General features: G+C 34.0%; 1 protein-coding gene across 1 annotated transcript in view; it reads left to right on the top strand.

The window, feature by feature from the left end:
* Pdxk (pyridoxal kinase) overlaps positions 1–18,639 on the top strand; it is a 185,010-nt gene that overhangs the window by 59,575 nt on the left and 106,796 nt on the right. The window contains exon 4 of the mRNA XM_090411801.1: positions 11,064–11,147. Within this exon, the coding sequence (XP_090267927.1) occupies positions 11,064–11,147 (84 nt within the window). The remainder of the gene's footprint in view (positions 1–11,063; positions 11,148–18,639) is intronic.

An 18,639-nucleotide genomic window follows, 5' to 3' on the forward strand; every position in this document is an offset into this window, starting at 1 on the left:
ACATTGATTGATTCTGCCAGAGAGGCATGTGGTAAAGTTGTCTGTAAGGATAAAAAAATCAGAACTCCCTGGTGGACACAGGAAGTTAAAGAGGCAGTGAAGGAAAAGAAGAAAGCATACCAAAAGTTCCTGTCAAATAAGTCAGCTTGTGCTCTTAGAGAATATAGAGACAAATGCAAGAATGCTAAACACTGTGTAAAACTAGCTAAACAAAAGTCATGGGAGGACTTTGGCAAGAATATAGAAAATAAATATGAAGAAGGTGGCAAAATATTCTGGAGGTTGTTGAAGAAGCTTAGGAATGGAGGAAAGAGTGCTGTAAAAGGAATTAGAGATGCTAAAGGTGACATGAAAACGGGAGAAAAAGATATCCTTGAAGTATGTAGTAATTACTTTGAAAAACTGCTAAATGAAACAAGCAGTGATGACAGCACAGTGGTAAAAAACGCTGACCAGGCATGCAGTCAGGAATACATATGCATACTTGAAGTAGAAAAAGCCATCAAAGGCTTGAAATGTGGAAAGGCAGCAGGAGTAGATGATATTCGACCAGAAATGCTGAAGTATGGTGGCATATGAGTCTTACAGTGGCTGCACTGCATAGTTCAGAAAGCCTGGACAGAGGGACGAATTCCCGATGATTTGAGTAGAGCTCTCATAGTACCCATATATAAAAAGGGAAATAAAACTGCATGTGAGAATTACAGAGGTATTTCCCTACTGAGTGTTCCTGGCAAGATATATGCAAGTATACTTGAGAAACGGTTCAGAAGAATTGTGGAAGAAAAGCTTGGTGAAGAACAAGCTGGATTCAGGCCAAATAGAGGCTGTCAGGTTCAGATCTTCACTTTACGACAAATAGTCGAGAAAGCATGGGAATATAACAAAGATCTGTATTTGAGTTTAGTCGATCTGGAAAAGGCATATGACAAGGTGACAAGAGAGAAGCTATTCAATACGCTGCAGTTATATGATGTCAATGGGGCATTATATCAAGCAATACTTAGTCTTTATTTGAGTTGTAAGTCAGCAGTTAGAATTGAAGGAAGTACAGGAAGATGGTTTAATGTTAAATCTGGTGTGAGACAAGGATGTACATTATCCCCTCTGTTATTCATTATCTATATGGACCACATTATGAAGGAAAGTAGTATTAAACATGATATCAAAATTGGAGATGTTAATGTCAGCTCTTTGCTTTATGCGGATGATGTTATACTTCTAAATAAATCCGCTACAAGTCTGCAAGATTCTCTGACTAAATTGAATAGCTGTTGTAATAGATATGGTATGAAGGTCAGCAATAAAAAGACAAAGACAATGAAAATAGGCAGAATCATTAAAAATGTCAACTGTGTGTTGTGAATGGAGAACCTGTGGAACAAGTAAAACATTTCAGCTATTTAGGCACGATTTTTACTGAAGATGGTAAATTAAATATAGAAATAGACAACAGAATCAGCAAAGCTGGTATGGTGGGAAGTCAATTGAATAAATTCATATGGAATAAGAGAGAAATTAGTCGGAACACTAAATTAGCTGTATACAAGACAGTGTTCAAACCAGTTTTAACTTATGGATCTGAGAGCTGGGTCAGAAGTAAAACACTTGACCAAAGACTAGAGACCACTGATATGAGAGTCCTGAGAAAGATTATAGGTATGAACAGATAGCATCAATGGCAGTATCATATTAAAAACGAGGATATTAGGAAATAACTTGACATTGTCAGCATCCAGGAATGCATTAGCAGAGCTAATCTCAGGTGGTATGGTCACTTAAACAGAATGGGCAAGGAAAGATTAGCAAAACAAGTGTTCTCTGCCAGGTTGGCAGCGAAACGACCCAGAGGAAGACCAAGATATAGGTGGATTGATACGGTACAAAGTGCTTTAGATGATAGAAATATAAGATCTGATAATGTTGGAGTGTTGACAAGTAACAGACTGATTTGGAGGAAAATTGTAGATAGGAAATTAATAATGATGTAATTTTTTTCATGTAGTACTATCATATCCTGTACACCCCTTGAGGGTACATGGCAGGAATTTGAAGATGATGATGACTTTTATTAATACAATTTACTAACTTTGTCAGTGTGAAAGTGTGCTTCGTGACTCTTGACAAGATTAGCAATGTTGGGTTCCAAATTAGTAAGTTTCAGCCTTAAATCGCCATGGAATTCTATGTCTAGCTTATTTGTTTTGTTAAAATGGAATTAACAATGCTTTGACCATGTACGAGCTTGGAGATGCAAGCAATAAAGGGGAGTACTACTTCAGAAAGTTTTGGATATTTTTCTACAACATTTATATTCGTCCAAAAGTAACTTAAAGTTCTATTTTTAAAAAATGTCTTAGCTTCAAGATCAACTGACAATTCAGTAAGTTCATCTTGTAAGTTACATTCGATATTTTCAATATCTGCAGGAAATGGCGTGATAACCCAATCTGGAATGTGCATGTTTTCAAAATCTGCAAAATGCAATTTAAAATCATCACTCAAATTTTGAAGATGTTTTGTGTATATTTCTAAGTCTTTGTCTTTTACTTCCAATTGCCATAGATTCGAAAAGTACTGAAAATCTTTTCATAAGAATGATAATTTAAATAAGGCTAATTTAGCTTGGAAACCTAAAAGAATCGTCCGAGCTTGAATAATCGTGACATCTTTACCTTGTAGATGGGTCTGTACGTAATTAAATTTTGAAAATAAATCACCAAGCAGAAAATATTATTCTTGTTTCTCTTCAGTTCATCACTCAAAAACAAATTAACATCTGTAAGAATCTCTAGGGTTGAGTCGAACAACTCAACAAATCTTTGTAGACTTGCACCTCTGGACAACCATCTTACTTCAGTATGCAAGAGTAATTGGTTTGATACTTCATTATTTTTTTCACAAAGTTTGGCAAACAATCGCGATTTAAGAAGATGAGCTCTAGTATCATCCAGTTTGTCACTGAGAGTTTTTGCCACAAAATGGTTTCGGTGCAACACACAGTGCACTTTTAACTTTTTATTTCAGAAAGGCAGCGAAATGTTGATAAGAGGCCCACCATTGCAGGCACGCCATCTGTGGCTACTGTTGTTATATTAATAAATGGAATATCATACTTATTTAAATATTCCTCCCATCGCTGAAAAAATTGTCAACCCCGTTCCATCACTTTCAAGATATTTTGCAAATAAAAATTTCATTAATTTGATGCTTGGTTTTTACTATAATATCTTACATAAGCCATAAGAATAGAACTATCGAATATAGATTCATCAAGTTGGATGGAGAACTTACTATTTTTGAGTTCTGATACTACAGTTTTTTCTACATCTTCAGCCATTTCACTAATACATCTTTTCACGGTATTCGCACTCAATGGTAAGCATTTTAAAACAGGGCCAGAATCTCTTTTTATTATGGTTTCAATTACTTCTTTGATTGCGGGTATAACAGTGTCCTCTGCAATTGTATACGGTTTTCCTTTTTTTGCTATATTAAAAGAAATATTGTAGGAGGCTGTTAATCCTTGTTTATTGTCAGCTTCGGCAGGTGCTTTCATAAATGATTTTATAGTTGGTCGATGTATGTATTTCTCTTTCAGTTCTTTATAAAAGTCAAGATCTTTATCTTACTTATCGGGATGGAGTCTTTGAAGATGATCTTTCATTTTTGCTGGTTTCATTGCATCGTTACTAAAAGGTTTTTCACAAAGAAGACACATAGGCCTCGTTTCGTTTCTTAATGAAGCAATAAACCCAAGTTTCAAATATTCTAATGAATATTGTCTCCATTTCTTTTTATAATCCGATGCTGCCATTGTGGTTACTGGGGTTGTAACAAAATATTTAAAATTGAAGTCAGTAAGCAAAAGTAATAAGTCTAAATAATATACCTACTCACGTATTTCTATAGGATGTACAAAACTACCAGCCCTGCTCAACTCTTCAACATAGAGAAGTTTAGTTCGTGAATGAATAACGATTGAATTGTAATATGTATGTTGGTGAATTTTAGAACATTAACGCTCACTTGTATGTCGATGCGCAAAAATGAGACTGGGATCGAATACGTGTAAGTATAAGCAAATAAGCAACCCTGCACGTGTTGCAACTCACTCCCCCGCACCTGCCGGGCAGGAACCACCGACATCTGTTTATAGGTAAATACGTCATTTCAGCCTACTTGATTGTCCTCCGTAACTGTTTACATGATCTTGCTCCATCTTACAGGTCCTATTCATGTCACTGTTCTCACGATTCACTCTTAATTGCATTGTCATTCAGGATGGAGGTAATCCAAGTTAACCATATTAAATATTACCCGTACAATGATGTCTTATATTTTTCTATCAACCCCTAACAATGTTATATCGACCCCTGGGGGTCGATATCGACCACTTTGGCGACCACTGTTCTAGTGTCCTGCACCAGAGAGAAAACTTCACTATCAACAATAATATAGTCAATGAGACTTTTCTTATTCCTGGTCTCTTCTCTCCATGTGAATTTGTTCACATTTTTATGTTGGAACATTGTGTTAATAATAACCAGTCCATGCCCTGAGCAGAAATCCAACAGGTATTTGCTATTATTATTAGCTTTGCTCTTTTCTCCAAATTTTCCCAAAATATTTTTGTATGTGTGACAATCATTTCTTACTCTGCTGTTTAGATCCCTAATGAGGACCAACTTTTCCTCTTTCATTGTGTCAGTTGCTTTCCTAAAGCCTCAGAAAATTCCTCCACCTCTACCTTAGTAGAATCTTCTGTGGGACCATAGGCACAAATATGTTAGTTTATCGTGCACAGATTCCAAAATCTGACATTATTGAAGAAATCAACACAATTGGCAAAGAACTTGGATTTAATGGACTGGATAATGAAGATGTGAGAAACTTGCTCGATTCCCATTCAGAACAGTTAAGCGAGAATGATCTCCTTCACCTAGAAGAACTGCATGTATATGAAGAAGAAGAAGAAGATAAGGAGTGTGAACAAGAAGAGAATCTTATGACTAAGAAGCTAACTGCAAAAGAACTGGAGCTAGTTTTCAATCACATTGAGTATGCTAAGAAAATTTTGTTTGATGCTGATCCTAATATGGAAAAAAGTTTTGAAGTCTGCTGAAATCTTGATAAAGCGATCGCCAGCTATCACAAATTGCATAATAAGATGAAAAAGTCGAGCACAATTCAAACATCTTTACTTAATTTTTTTGTGAAGAGACAGTAAATAAAAATTTAAGCAATTGATTTTTATTAACTTTGATGATTTTGTCCTCTAATATGGCTTATACTGTAATTTTTTTTTCCAAATTTACGCTAACTGATGGATGAATTATAATCATTTCTATTGTTTATAGTATTTGCTTAATGTGATTTCGCTTAGCACACATTATTTGATGGATTAATTAATTGCGTTAAGCAAGGTTTTCCTGTATAAGCTACATATCCATGTTGTTTCAGTAGTATCCAAATGTTATAATAAGTTCTGTGTTATATTAATTGTTATATTAAGTTATTGACATGTAAACAAATCAAGGCCGGTTTGGTGGTTAATACTACTTTCTTTCAGAATGTGATCCATATAGGTGATGAATAACAGTGGAGATGGTGCACATCCTTGCCTTATACTTGATTTTACATGAAACCTTCTGCTCATGTCTGCTCCATTTCTAACTGCTGACTTATAACATAAATATGGATTCTGTATTGCTTGGTGTACTGTCCTGTTTACACCATATAATTGTAGTGTTTTTTGAACAGCTTTACTCTGGGTACCTTGTTGTATTTTACAGTTCCACATAACTTAAATTCAGATCCGTGTTATATTCCTATGATTTCATAACTGTGTCTTAAAGTTGAAAATCTGATACTGATAAAGTTTATCTTGAACCCAGCTTATTCTTCCTAGCTTGTTTTTCCCAGATATGCTTGCATGAATCATACCGAATACTCAATGGGAAAATTCCTCAGTAATTCTAACATTGTTAAATTTTCCTTTTTATAAATGGGTGCTATGATGGTACTATTCCAATCATCTGGAATTTGACCTTCTGACCTTGCATTTTGAATCATGTGGTGCAGCCACTGTAAAACTTTTATATCCATACTTGAGCATTTCTAGTTGAATATCACTACTCCATCTGTCTTTTCACATTTCAGGTTTTTGATTGCTTTTAGCACCTTAAGTATTGATATGTACACTTCATTGCATTCTTCTTGAATGCACTGGTTTCCATAAATTAAGGAACAAAGCAAAAAATTACAAACTCAAAGAAACAGTATGATGAATTTTTATGCAATTTGGTGAGAAGCAGTATAATATGAAATGTGAAAGAAACACCCACAAAAATTGTTAATAAATAGTTTTATTCAGTAACAAATGGATACATGAAGACAATGGTCAAGTTGAGATTGTCTAAGTACCTCAATAAGGAATGTAGTTATCCTCTTCACAGCAATACAGTTCTCACAACAATGTTTCATTCTGTTTACAATGGTATCCAGGAGCTCATTAATGACATCTGAGCTCTCCTAAGTCCTTGAGTCCATGTCCTTCAAGGTTTTGGAAAGAAGAGTTGAGAGCAGCAACAGCAATGCATCTACCTAGAGCATCCCAAACATGCTCAATAATCAGGTGACCTGGGTGTCCACTCCATGTATACAATAGTCTCTTCTTGAAGATATTGGTTCATAAGCTTTGCTCAGTAAGAATGAGCATTATCGTTTTGTATGATAAATACCTTCCCTGTTGCACCTGCATATGGACAAACATAGACTCCAAGACCTTATCTCTGTAAGTCGCAGCATTCATGGTTCCACTAGGAAGCACATGGAAGTCATTGTGTTCACTCAACAAGATGACTTCCCAAACCATCACACTACTTCCATAAGTATTTCTTTCATGGATATAGGATATTAGAGAGATGATAATGTGATCCTGGTTCTCTTCAAATCAGTGCATGCCTGGTATCGCTTTGTAAAGCAAATTGGGACTTGTCTGTAAACAATACTCTCCGCATCGATTTTGGTTCCAGTTGATGTGTAGACAGTCTATTTCAAAAGTTCTTCCCTGTGACATGGAGATAGGGCATCCAGACTACCAGTCACCTAGCACACAAGCCACTTTTGTGAAGCCTTGTGTGCATGAAGGAAGTGCTGATAATGTTCCTTTAAGCAACACAAGGTCAGATTATAGCAGATTTGGGATAGCACTTCTGTTTCGATGAGCAGATAATCAGAGATATCAGTCACCCACTGCAGTTGTAGCCTGTGGCTACAACTCCACAGTCCGTGAACCACAGAATAACTCGCATGCAACCATCAGTCCACCTCTGTCTGACTGGCTAGTCTATAGTCTTATGATGGCTCATCACCTGAATTCATTGGTTAAATGATGTTTTGCAGCCATATCCAAGAATTTTGCTATCATGAAATATCTTATTCTCATTCTAGACATAAAATAGAAAAACCACTCCAAAACACTGCTTTTATGTTGTGGATTCATTTGCATATACTGCTGACAGTGCCACTCATTTGTATATAATAACCAGACATAGCTTCAATTTTTACATAATGTACTTGACTTTCATACCCCCCCCCCCCCCCCGAGTTATCATAGCTTTTCTCTTTTTGCTCATTAATTTATGGACACCAGTTTATTTTCTTCCACTGTTCTGTCACTTCTTGTTTCATTCAAACAGTCTTTAAAAATATTTACTCCAGACTCTGGGATGTCTTTATCTTTGGTTTTAATATCACTTTTATCATCACAAATTCATTTTACATTACTGCTGTCTCCATTTCTGAGCATTTTCAGTAGTATACAGAACATTTTGCTGCCTTCATGATATTTATCTTATGCATTCTTGCCGAAGTCTTCCCAAGACTTGTTTTTATTTTTACACAGTGCTTTGCTTTCTTACATTTTGTTCTGTATCTCTTATTTGCTAATCACTTTTCATATGCTTTCTTCTTTTCCAGGACTGCCTCTTTCACTTCTTGTGTTCACTATGAAGTTCTGATTTTTCTCTCCTTGCAGACAACACAACCTCACTACATATCTCTTGCTGAATCAGTATTTTTTGTGCAGGGTCTGCCACTGAATCCAATGTTTGGTGCTTGCTTTCAAACTTTCATTTTTTTCAAGAATATTTGTGTATTTGAGTCTACAGTTCACCTATGAAAGCTGATCAACTTTGATTTTTTTAATACTTACAAATTTTCTTTAGAGTATGATATTCAATTTTATTATGCTCAAAACTAAATGGTACAGATGCTATTTTCTCCTGAATCTGAGGATATCGCCACTCACAATAACGTAGTCAATGGGTCCTCATAGTCCTTGTATCTACTTTCCATGTATATTTGTGCACATTTTTATGTTGGAACATGCTGTTAGTGATGACTGATCTGTATCTTGAACAGAAAGCAGTTACTTATGATGATTATTATTATTAGTTTTGCCTTCTTCAAAAATTTTCACCCTCTCTATATGTTTGGTATTCATTTTCTACTTTGCTGTTTAGATTTCCACCAAGGTCTAATTTTTCTTTATATTAGCTGCCCTCTGTAATGACTCAAAAAATTTTTCCTGCTTCTTCCTTAGTTGAGCTTTCTGTTGGACCATAGGCAGAAATAAGTCACATTGTCCAATTCACTATTTTGATGTTTGCCCACATCATGCTACTTGATATTGCATGCCACTGAAGAAGATTATCTTCATGTTTGGTGTTCAAGATAGATTCTCCTTCCTTTCCCTGATCCTCACTTGGTTTTTGTCTTCTTCATTTCAGTAACTCTATGTCTATGTGTTACTTTTCTAATTCTTCTGCTTGTTCCATTTCTTTTCCATTGATATCTGTTGTTATCTTGAATTCTGCTGGTATTCAGTGTGAGTTTTGCTTCAGTAGCTGACTTTTTTGCAGTTTGCTCTGGTTCCTCGATGACAATAGTGGAGGAAGAGTTTGTTTAACTGGTAATTAGCTCAGGAGTTTGTTTAACTGGGCAACATACCAGCTGACATGACTTTTCATCTTGTTCTATCATTATTTGGTTTCAAGATAGTAAAGAATATAGTTTAGTTGGCTGAACCCAAAATTTCTCTCCTTATTCGTTCATTATCCAGGTAAATACCTACTGAGGTTGCACCACAAGAATTTGAAGATTTGTTATTAGTTCAGAAGCTCTGGTCGTTTCCTCTCATTCCTTAAAAGACTATTTAGAGATCTCTTTTGCCAGTTATATAGCTTTGACTCATAAGTAGCCCCATTTTGCACATCATCCATTTCAAAAATAAGACATCAAAACTGTGTCATCTGCTTCCAACCCTTGTGATTTTAAATTAAAGCTAGAGAGTGTCCAAAGCATTATGTATCTTGGGATGAATGAATTCATTCCAAGGAACATCCAGTGCATCTTCAGCACATACAAGCAAACTCTGTCATGTTACCTTCCACCAAGGATAAACAGTTTACTGTCTTTCTCTCCCAGGTGTTTAACTGGTTCCTGGTGATTATTTTCTCTTACTTTGCAAACAGGGTCTTCTGTTCATACATCATCTGTAAAGAGCCTGAAAAGTTGAGTCTACCATAGCACAGAGTCAATATTAGCCACAGGATTTTCTGGTAGGATCTGTCTGTTACATCATTGCTACTTCAAATTTCACTGTTTTCCATTTCCTGGAATGACCATATTTCCTTATTTGACATTTGGTAAAGTCTGATTCTTATCAATGCAAACATCATCATTATTTTAAAAAAAAATGTTGATATATCACCCTTATATCTACTAGAAAATCTCACTTTGGTATGCATCATACCTTTGAAATCCATTTTGATCTGAAATTATAATTATTAAACTTCTTGTATCTTTGTTACTGTGTAACAAATAAAAACTCACTTCTCTTCTCATGATAAATCTCTTTAATCTACAATCATTTGAAGCTTGAAGATTTTCTGTATCCAGTGCCTTTAAACTCTGATCTCCTGCCTGTTTTTCAGTTGAGATGAGAATAATTTTGTGAACGTCAGTGCTACAGAATGTAATCCTCATATTTTTGCAAGAAAGATATCACTTCACTTCTCCTTACGTTTGATAATGATCTCCATACATGGTTAAATTTCTGTTCTTTGACTTAATTACACCTCTAGCATTTCTGGATGCAAACATGTCAGCAGTATTATTCATCCTCCAAAAGTCTAGGTGTACTTTTCTGCTTAAGACACTACTTCTCACTTGTACCACTTCTCATACTATTAATTCATTATCTTTACTTGTAATACTGCTCAGACATTTGGGTGGTGCATCAGAAAGCTCCCTAAAAATGCTTGATGATATTTCCCTCTGTTGTGGATTCACTCTAATCATTCTCAGGTTCTCTTTCTGTCCTTGCCTTTTCTATATGTATTTTCATTATCAGTGCCCTGCTACACCAGCCAGCATTATTTCATCCTTCTAAGAGTGTAAGAGCATGAGCAGTGACTAGTCAATCAATGCCTATTTTACTGATTAACTTTGCTTTCTATTTCATTCCTCCTCTCTCTCACTTCTTTGGACTAGTGTCTGTCATTCTGTCTTCCCAGAGACAGGTGATTGGGTTTAACTGCAATTGTTCACGATATCAGCTAATTACTTTTTTTCTCCTTTAATCCCTTGTCTTCATATGGTATACTAATGGACTATAGTTTTTGGAACTTTTCATGTGTATTTTGATATATCTAAAACTGCACCAACAGTTGGGGTGCATAGCATAGTTGATTACTTGTGTGACTGCTCATGAACTTTTCAATATAATGGTTTAGAAGCTAATATTTGTGATACTTTCTATACAACATATATATTCTTGATGAAGCTGCAATGTTAATAAATAGTGCAAAATGTGTTAAACATCTTTAATATTTGTTGATTTCTTGAGTTGATCGTGCATAATTTCTGATTATAGTCTACTTCTTTAATCAGTTCTAGTATGTTATGTGTCACGTATACCAGACACTACTAGTTTAAATGTTAAATTCATAGAAAATTTCCCATGAATCTAATGCACACACACACACCTCTTACAGGATATGTTGGATCATTATCATTTCTTACCAAAGTTTTGGAAGTGGTTAAAGAATTAAAAAGAGGAAATCCTAATCTTGTTTATGGTAAGTTTCATGAAATAGATAATGGATTATTAGTGATTAGTTTGGATTGCAATTTCCATCTGTTATACTTCTGGGAAATGAAGCTCCTTCTCAAAATAGAAACTTTGTTTTATAATCCCTAAGCCTTCTTTGATTTGGATAAAGAGCAGTGGTGAGCTATGGAAATTTTAACAAAGGGCTCGCATTGTTGAAAAAAAAAAAAAAAAAAAAAAAAAAAAGCCGTATTTCACACAAAAATTTTTATTAATACAGCTTGTGTACAAATTCCAATCAAAAAGTATGAGAGGACAATCAACTTCTAAAGACTATCATTTTTTAAACAAATATTTCATGATCTAAACATGAAATATTTGCACACAATCAACTGTGTTAATTTATCTTATATAAGAAAAATATTTTTTAACTATCAAAATATAATAAGAATGAAATCTTTTATAAAACATTTGATTGGCTACTGGTTTTATCATATGATTGGCTAGCAGAAGGGCAAAGGGTAAAGATAGCGCATGTGCTAATTTTATTTTCAAACTTAGGCGCATTTGTCTTAGAGGAGTTGAAACAATAATTCCAAATAATGTATACACTGCCAAATAGATTTTTTGCCTAATTTTTGTTAGGTTACCATATGAGTTTGTCACTTAATAAAAAAATTTTTTTCAAAAAAAAATTTTTTTTTGAAAAAGAAACAAGAACAACAAAGGGCTCACAAATTTGAGAAAAATTTAACAAAGGGCGCGCGCGAGCCCCTTATAGCTCACCACTGATAAAGAGCATATCAATCCTTTTGCTCTGTACAGTAGTAGTAGTAGTATCTCTGGGTAGAAAATTTATTCCAAAATATATAGGTTATGAGAATACTTTCTTGCCAGGCTTTTTTGATAAAGCTTCATGCATTATCAAACTATTGATATGTATCAGTGTCTTTATCAGATTCAAGTGAAGATGAAGAAAAGAATTTTGATTTTTATTTATAAAGTACGTGAAATGGAGGAGAAATAAGGGGGTGTTTTCCATGTTCGTTCTGCTTATTTATAAATTTTTTTTTAATGGGAACAAACCATAATATTTAAATATACATGGAGAAGTTTTTTTTTTTTTTTAGCATAGTTTTTAAATGGAATGTTTAAAACAACTGTTCAGTGGCCTTTGAATTGCTGTTTCTTTTCTACTACCAAGTATGTGGGTTTGAATCTTACTATATCATAATTGTTTATTAGTCTTCATCTGCCTAATTCTCATTGTCCACTGTTGAAACCAAAACTTTGTGCACTAAAACTCTAAGTTAGTACAAAAAGAAAAAAAAAAGCATAGCAGTTCTTGCCCATGCCTATTAGAGGAGTTCAATTTAAGCCATTGTCTCATTTCTAGTATTCTATACAACAGAAATCATTTAGTTTGCATATCATTGCCTTTATACCTAGATTTTGCTTATTGTTGCTTGCTGTTTTTACATGGTTTGTCATTAGTATGCAGTATTTGAGGAAAACAGAGGAATCTATAATTTTTGTAACAGTGTTTCAAAAGATCATATATATGCATAGGCAGATCTTGAAGTTATGTAAATTTGGACTTACACAAATTATCCTGAAAGAATATAAAAATTTCACTTCACGTGCCTGTCATTTTCATGCCAACTAACAGTGTGCCTTCCTCAGTCTCACTTTGGACATGCTGTATTTTTAGTGTTTGAGTGATGTATATTTTTTAGTATTTGCATGGTGTGTGTGTGTGGTAGAGTGCTAACTGGAAAAAGGAACAGAAGAGGAATAAGTGAATTCATATGTAAACACTCCAGAACTGATCTAGAGATAAAAATGAAAACTATAAAGAAATATAAAGGTGTATTAAGCTTAATGGCCATAAGATGCAGTGGCAAATTCTCCATGCTTGCTATGCTTGCTGCGCAAGCTCATTAATTGAGAAAGAAGTAATATTTATTTGTTAATAAATGCATGCATTTATAAGCATTCCATTTAGGCTTTTATTTTTGTAGACAGAAGACTTCTTAAGCTTGAATGGCAATAATTGAGTTTTGCGTTGTGTTATCGAAGCTGATGCTTGCTCGTCTAGTCAAAGCTACCTTGACTTGCTCAGTTGTAGGAGCTTACAGCTCCTCACAGCAGCACTGTGATTTCATGTGCACGTGCCACTTCATGTCATCTCACTCTGTTGCTTAAACCACAGGCCATATGCAGTCAACGTAGCTCTAGCCAGTGAGCTTCAGAAGCCTTTACAAGTGTGTGTGTTGCTTGGGAAAATTAAGTTACAACCAACTTTTTATGACAATGTTATTGACCAGTTCATGAAGAAGAACTGTAGGGTAGAATTTGTATTCAAGTAGCTAAATTGAAAAATATAGAATATTATTTGTTCATAAAATAAATGTTGTATTTGTATGATTAAATGTACATAAATTTCTAAATATATAGTTTTAAATGGTCAGTATAGGTAATCCTCGTGTAACGCGGTACTTATACAATGCGGTTTCAATATAATGCAGACTACAAATTGTAGTAACCCTTGTTCAACGCTGTACATATACAACGCGGTTTTGACAAAAACACAGTCTAGAAATTGTAGTAACCCTTTATCTTTTCATATATTTTTCAATGTGCAACTTAAAAATCATTCATCTTTGTTAAATTTGTGTCTGCCCGTATTGCGCAGGTAGTTATAAGTAGAGAATTTATATTAGGGGGAAACACCCTTTAGCACACATGTACGTCAATTGTATGGCACATAAAGTGTTTATTGTTGAAAATTGTCTTCGTTTTCTGCCAGGAAAGTGCATTAAAAATCATAAGTGTGTTATCTCAAGCTGAGCACTTTATTTTCTGGTGAGTTACATAATTAATATGTAATGCTTTTTTTTATGTAAAAAAAGTATTTTTATGGTAATGGCCACAAATTGCATTGAAAGGGAAAAAATGAATATTGAAAAGAAAATTCGTCTCGAAGAAAAAAAATTAAAATCATGGATCGGTTGAAAAATGGAGAGAAACCAGTTGTTGTAAGGATTTTTAATTTAAATGAATCAACAATTCAAACAATCAAACAATGAACATAAAATCCGAGAAAGTGTTTATTTCTGGGTCAACGGTAAGTGCAAAGCTCATTGCTCGTGTACGCAATTTTCTAAAAGAAAAATGAAGAAATCTCTAATGATTTGGAAAGAAGATGCACTCAAAAGAAAATTCCTTTGGATGGAAATCTTATTAAACAAAAAACTCTCAAAGTTTATGAACATTTATAATGCAGACCAGGTGTTTAATGCTGATGAATCTGGGTTATGTTGGAAAAAACTGCCAAAACGCATCTATATTTCGAAAAATGAAAGATCAGCTCCTGGATTCAAAGTTTCCAAAGACAGAATTACTCTACTGTTTTGTAGTAATGCATCAGGTGATTACATGACCAATCCTCAAATCCTAAAAGATTAAAATATGCACTTATTTTTATTTTGCCTAAAACATTTATGCATTACATGCAATGAAGCTTAATTACAATTTGTGATTTTTATAATTTTATACTATGTATTTGTGTCATAGTTTGTTTTCTTAATTTACATGAATTACCTGAATTAAATAAAAATATATTTTTGTTAGATATGTCGTTGTTGTTTTTATATATATATATATATATATATATATATATTTAAAAAAAAAACGATTTCGGAACATAACCCCTACTTTTTGTATGTAATCTGAGTCTCGCATAACGCAATTTATATAATGCAGCATTTTTATGGAACCTAACATCTGTGTTATACGAGGGTTACCTGTAGTTCATTATTCCGATAATCAGATTTCAATCACACCTCTCACTCCCTGAATGATAACAAGAGCAAGCGTGAATTTCAAGACCAGCATTCGCCCCTGATAAGATGTAAGCTTGGTCTTACACCCAGTGACAGACTGGCCAGGGTGTCAGCTAGCCCGATGGCAAGTGGACCACTGACGTTAAAAATGTTAATGACCTTTTAGTAGCTTGAAAATATAATAGAACTTCCAATATTATTACTATATGCAACTAAAATTTACGTTGTATTACTGTTTTAATAAAAAATTTTAATAAAATCATTTTTCGAGGATACTTTATATTTAAGAATATAATAAATATCTGAAAAAATAATTCTGATTCAGATTATGTGAGGTCAACGCATACATTATATAGGCTAGGAGCTTTAATATTGCGACTGTGCAATGAAGTTTAGCTGGGAATCCCAGCCTGGGATTGTGACGTGCAGCTGGAATCAACTTTGTATTGAGCTATTGCATACATTGCAAAGACAGCAAATATTTTTCATTGCGGAAGCCTCAGTTTGAGTGTGTGCTTCATGAGTATGAGGATTATAGACATCATAAAGATGTTAGGCAAGCAAGCAATTTCTTTTCGAGGTCGCAGAAGTGAATCGGCCTACACTCTGGATAATGAGGTTCTGAATCATGGCAGTTTTTTAGCCACATGCAGTTGATGGCAAAATATGACCCCATTATGGCAGCTCATGTTTCTGCAGTACAAAACAAATCTACGCAAAGAATCAAATGATTAGAACAACAAGAAAAGACTCAAAGTAAAGGCCATGGTGGACTTGTTACATACCTGAGTAAAACAACTATTAACATGTTAATCCTAATTATGAAGAATGTGATAAAAGAAAGAATTAGTTGTTAAGTTTCTCAAGCAAAATATTATTCTATTCTAGTTGATTCAACACAAGATAATTCATCCATCAATCAGGTGAGCATTGTTATTCAATATGTGCTTAAGATGTTATCTGTGAGCAACTACTTTCTGTTGTGTCAAGTAATGATGGCTCAGGACAGGGACTTTTTGATCTATTGACTGAAACATTATAACATCTTAAAATTGATCCCAAAAAAAGTTTATCTGTTAGTACAGATGTAACTGCAAGCTACCATGGCCAGTATAATGGTTTACAAAGTAAAATTACTGATGTGGCTGATCAACATGTTCATATATGGTGCTATGTCCATGTGTTGAATTTGGTGATAACTGAAACAACAAAATGTTGCGTGCCTGCAGTTTTTTTTTTTTTTTTTTTTTTCAATTTGCTCCAGAATTTAGCAAAACCTTTGTGAAAACATCATACACGAGAATGGCTGCATGAAAAGAAATTGTTGGAAAACATCTGGGACAAGAAAAAATGAAACGATTAAAGCTAATTGGTGAAACAGGATGGTCAGGAAAATCCAATGCAGCAACAATTATATTTGGATGTTTTGATGATGCCAGTACTTCAGTAAATCTATTGACATGCTTATCAATGATACAAGATTCAGACAAGTTTAATGCAAAAATAAAACAAGAAGCAAATATTGTACTTCAAAGTCTTCTAAAGTTTGAAACAATATTGACAGCATTTACTTACTTTTATATATTTGAAACCACAGTCCCGTTATCAAGTTATTTATAGACAAGTGGTTTAGATATGTTTAGTGCATGGAGTTTAATAGATTCAGCTACAACAAAGTTTAAGGAACAGACAAGAACATTTGATAATGTTCACAGCAAGGCATTGGAATTTGTAAATAAATGTAATGACAAGATTTCACAGTTGAATATAGATGAAAATCCAACATTGGAAATTGACTCTTTGGAAGCATTGCCAGTTAAGAGGCAGAGGAAGAAGAAAAGAATGGCAGATGAGCTTATAGATGATAAAGGAAATTCCTCAGATTCTCTAGCTGATTTTTGAATAAATGTGTTTAACCTAATAATGGACCGCATTGTCCAGTCACTAGATTCACGCTTTGTACAACATAAAAAGTTGCATAAAGATTTATTCTGCTTGGACCTTGCAAAGTTTAAAACTATTGCAGAGAAGGGCCTTGAAGATGAAGTTGGAAGGTATTATTAAGCTGTCCCCACAAATCAGCAAAGATCAAGTAATATTGGAATTGTTTACTTTTGCGTCGAACTTTGATGTATTAAAGCTACTGCTTAATGATGGTGAGAATATGGATTCCAATTGCAACAAGTGTAAAATTTGTAGCACTTGGCCATCATGTGTACTAAAAATTCTGGCATCCAACAGACTTCATGACAAGGCATATGATAACCTTTATGAACTTCATAAAGTCATCTGCACACTATCAGTTACTCAAGTCCAATGTGAGAGGATATTTTCAAAGCTAAAGATCATAAAGACAAGGCTAAGAAATTCACTGTCTGAAGAGAACTTGGAATCATACATGTTGCTATCCATTGAAAAGGTGAACTGGACGCAGATGCAATTATTAACAGATTCTCACAATCATCTAGTGAATTCAAACAATTGCTCTTAATATAGTGGATTGCATGAAATATGCTTTTGAACTACCTGTTAATGTGTAAAATGTTCAGTACAAGCAAACTATTTAAAAATATCCACCATTTATTTAAAATTAAAATTTTTTTTTTTTATTTCAGTTATAACAATCTGTATTTACATTTAGTATCTACTCTATACTGCCAGTAATATGTACAATACCTATACACTGTAATTACTAAAAATATACATTTATTTCACAAAAATTTTAATTGTACCTTTTTTCCACTTATGTATTTTTTGAAAATTTTATTTATTTATTATAAAAATTAAATGATATCCTTATAGTTGTGGCTGGGTCCCCTTTGTCTCCTGGCAACCAATATTTTTTGACCCAGTCCACCACTGCTTACACCTTCAACAGTAAATAAATTTTGAAGCATGTTGCTTGAATAAAGGAACATGTGAAAGAATCTGTCTCTGTATAATGCACTGGTGTTATTTATACAAAAGTACGGAAAAATGTTAACTGCGTGGATGGAAGGCCAAATCCAAATGCATTAATGACTATGTAGATGAAGGCAAGAAGTATTTTCGAAGATATAAAATTGAAATGTTAAGAATGTTCTCAATCCGTTGTGGCAAGTAGTGGTTAGTTTGGTAGATTAAAGAATAATGCTAGTTTTTGTAATGGTGGTGTCTGGAAAGACTGCCAGTAGTGATATCCAAGTGCCTGAGAAATATGCTGGGTGGATGAAGCAAATAATTAGTGAAGGTTCTGACTTGTAGCAAGAATTGTTTATGTAGATGAGATTTGTTTTGAGGGGGAAAAAATACCAGGACACAAAACTTCAAAAGATAGACCAACTTATGCTTTTGATTGCTATAAGCTCAAGCAGCTGCTAGTCTATTATTCAGAAAACCTGTGCACTTTAAAAGACATTAGTAAAGCAACCCTTACCATATATTATCGTTCAGATACAAAATCATGCGCTATTGTATTTTTTTAAGACTTTATTAACTGTTTCATGCATGATGTAGAGAAATATTGGAAAGAAACTATCATCTCATTCAAGATTTTGCTTATTGTTGATAATGGTCTTGGTCATCCTGAATGTTTTAATAATTTTCATCCAAACATGAAAAACAAAAGTATTCTACCTTCCATCCAAAAATAGTATGCTCCAGTGGGCCAGGTGGTAATTGTCTACTTCAAAGCTT

This window comes from Typopeltis vanoorti, chromosome 22, assembly GCF_054136105.1.
Source record: "Typopeltis vanoorti isolate ZY-2024b chromosome 22, IOZ_Tvanoo_1.0, whole genome shotgun sequence".
NCBI classification, from domain to species: domain Eukaryota; kingdom Metazoa; phylum Arthropoda; class Arachnida; order Uropygi; family Thelyphonidae; genus Typopeltis; species Typopeltis vanoorti.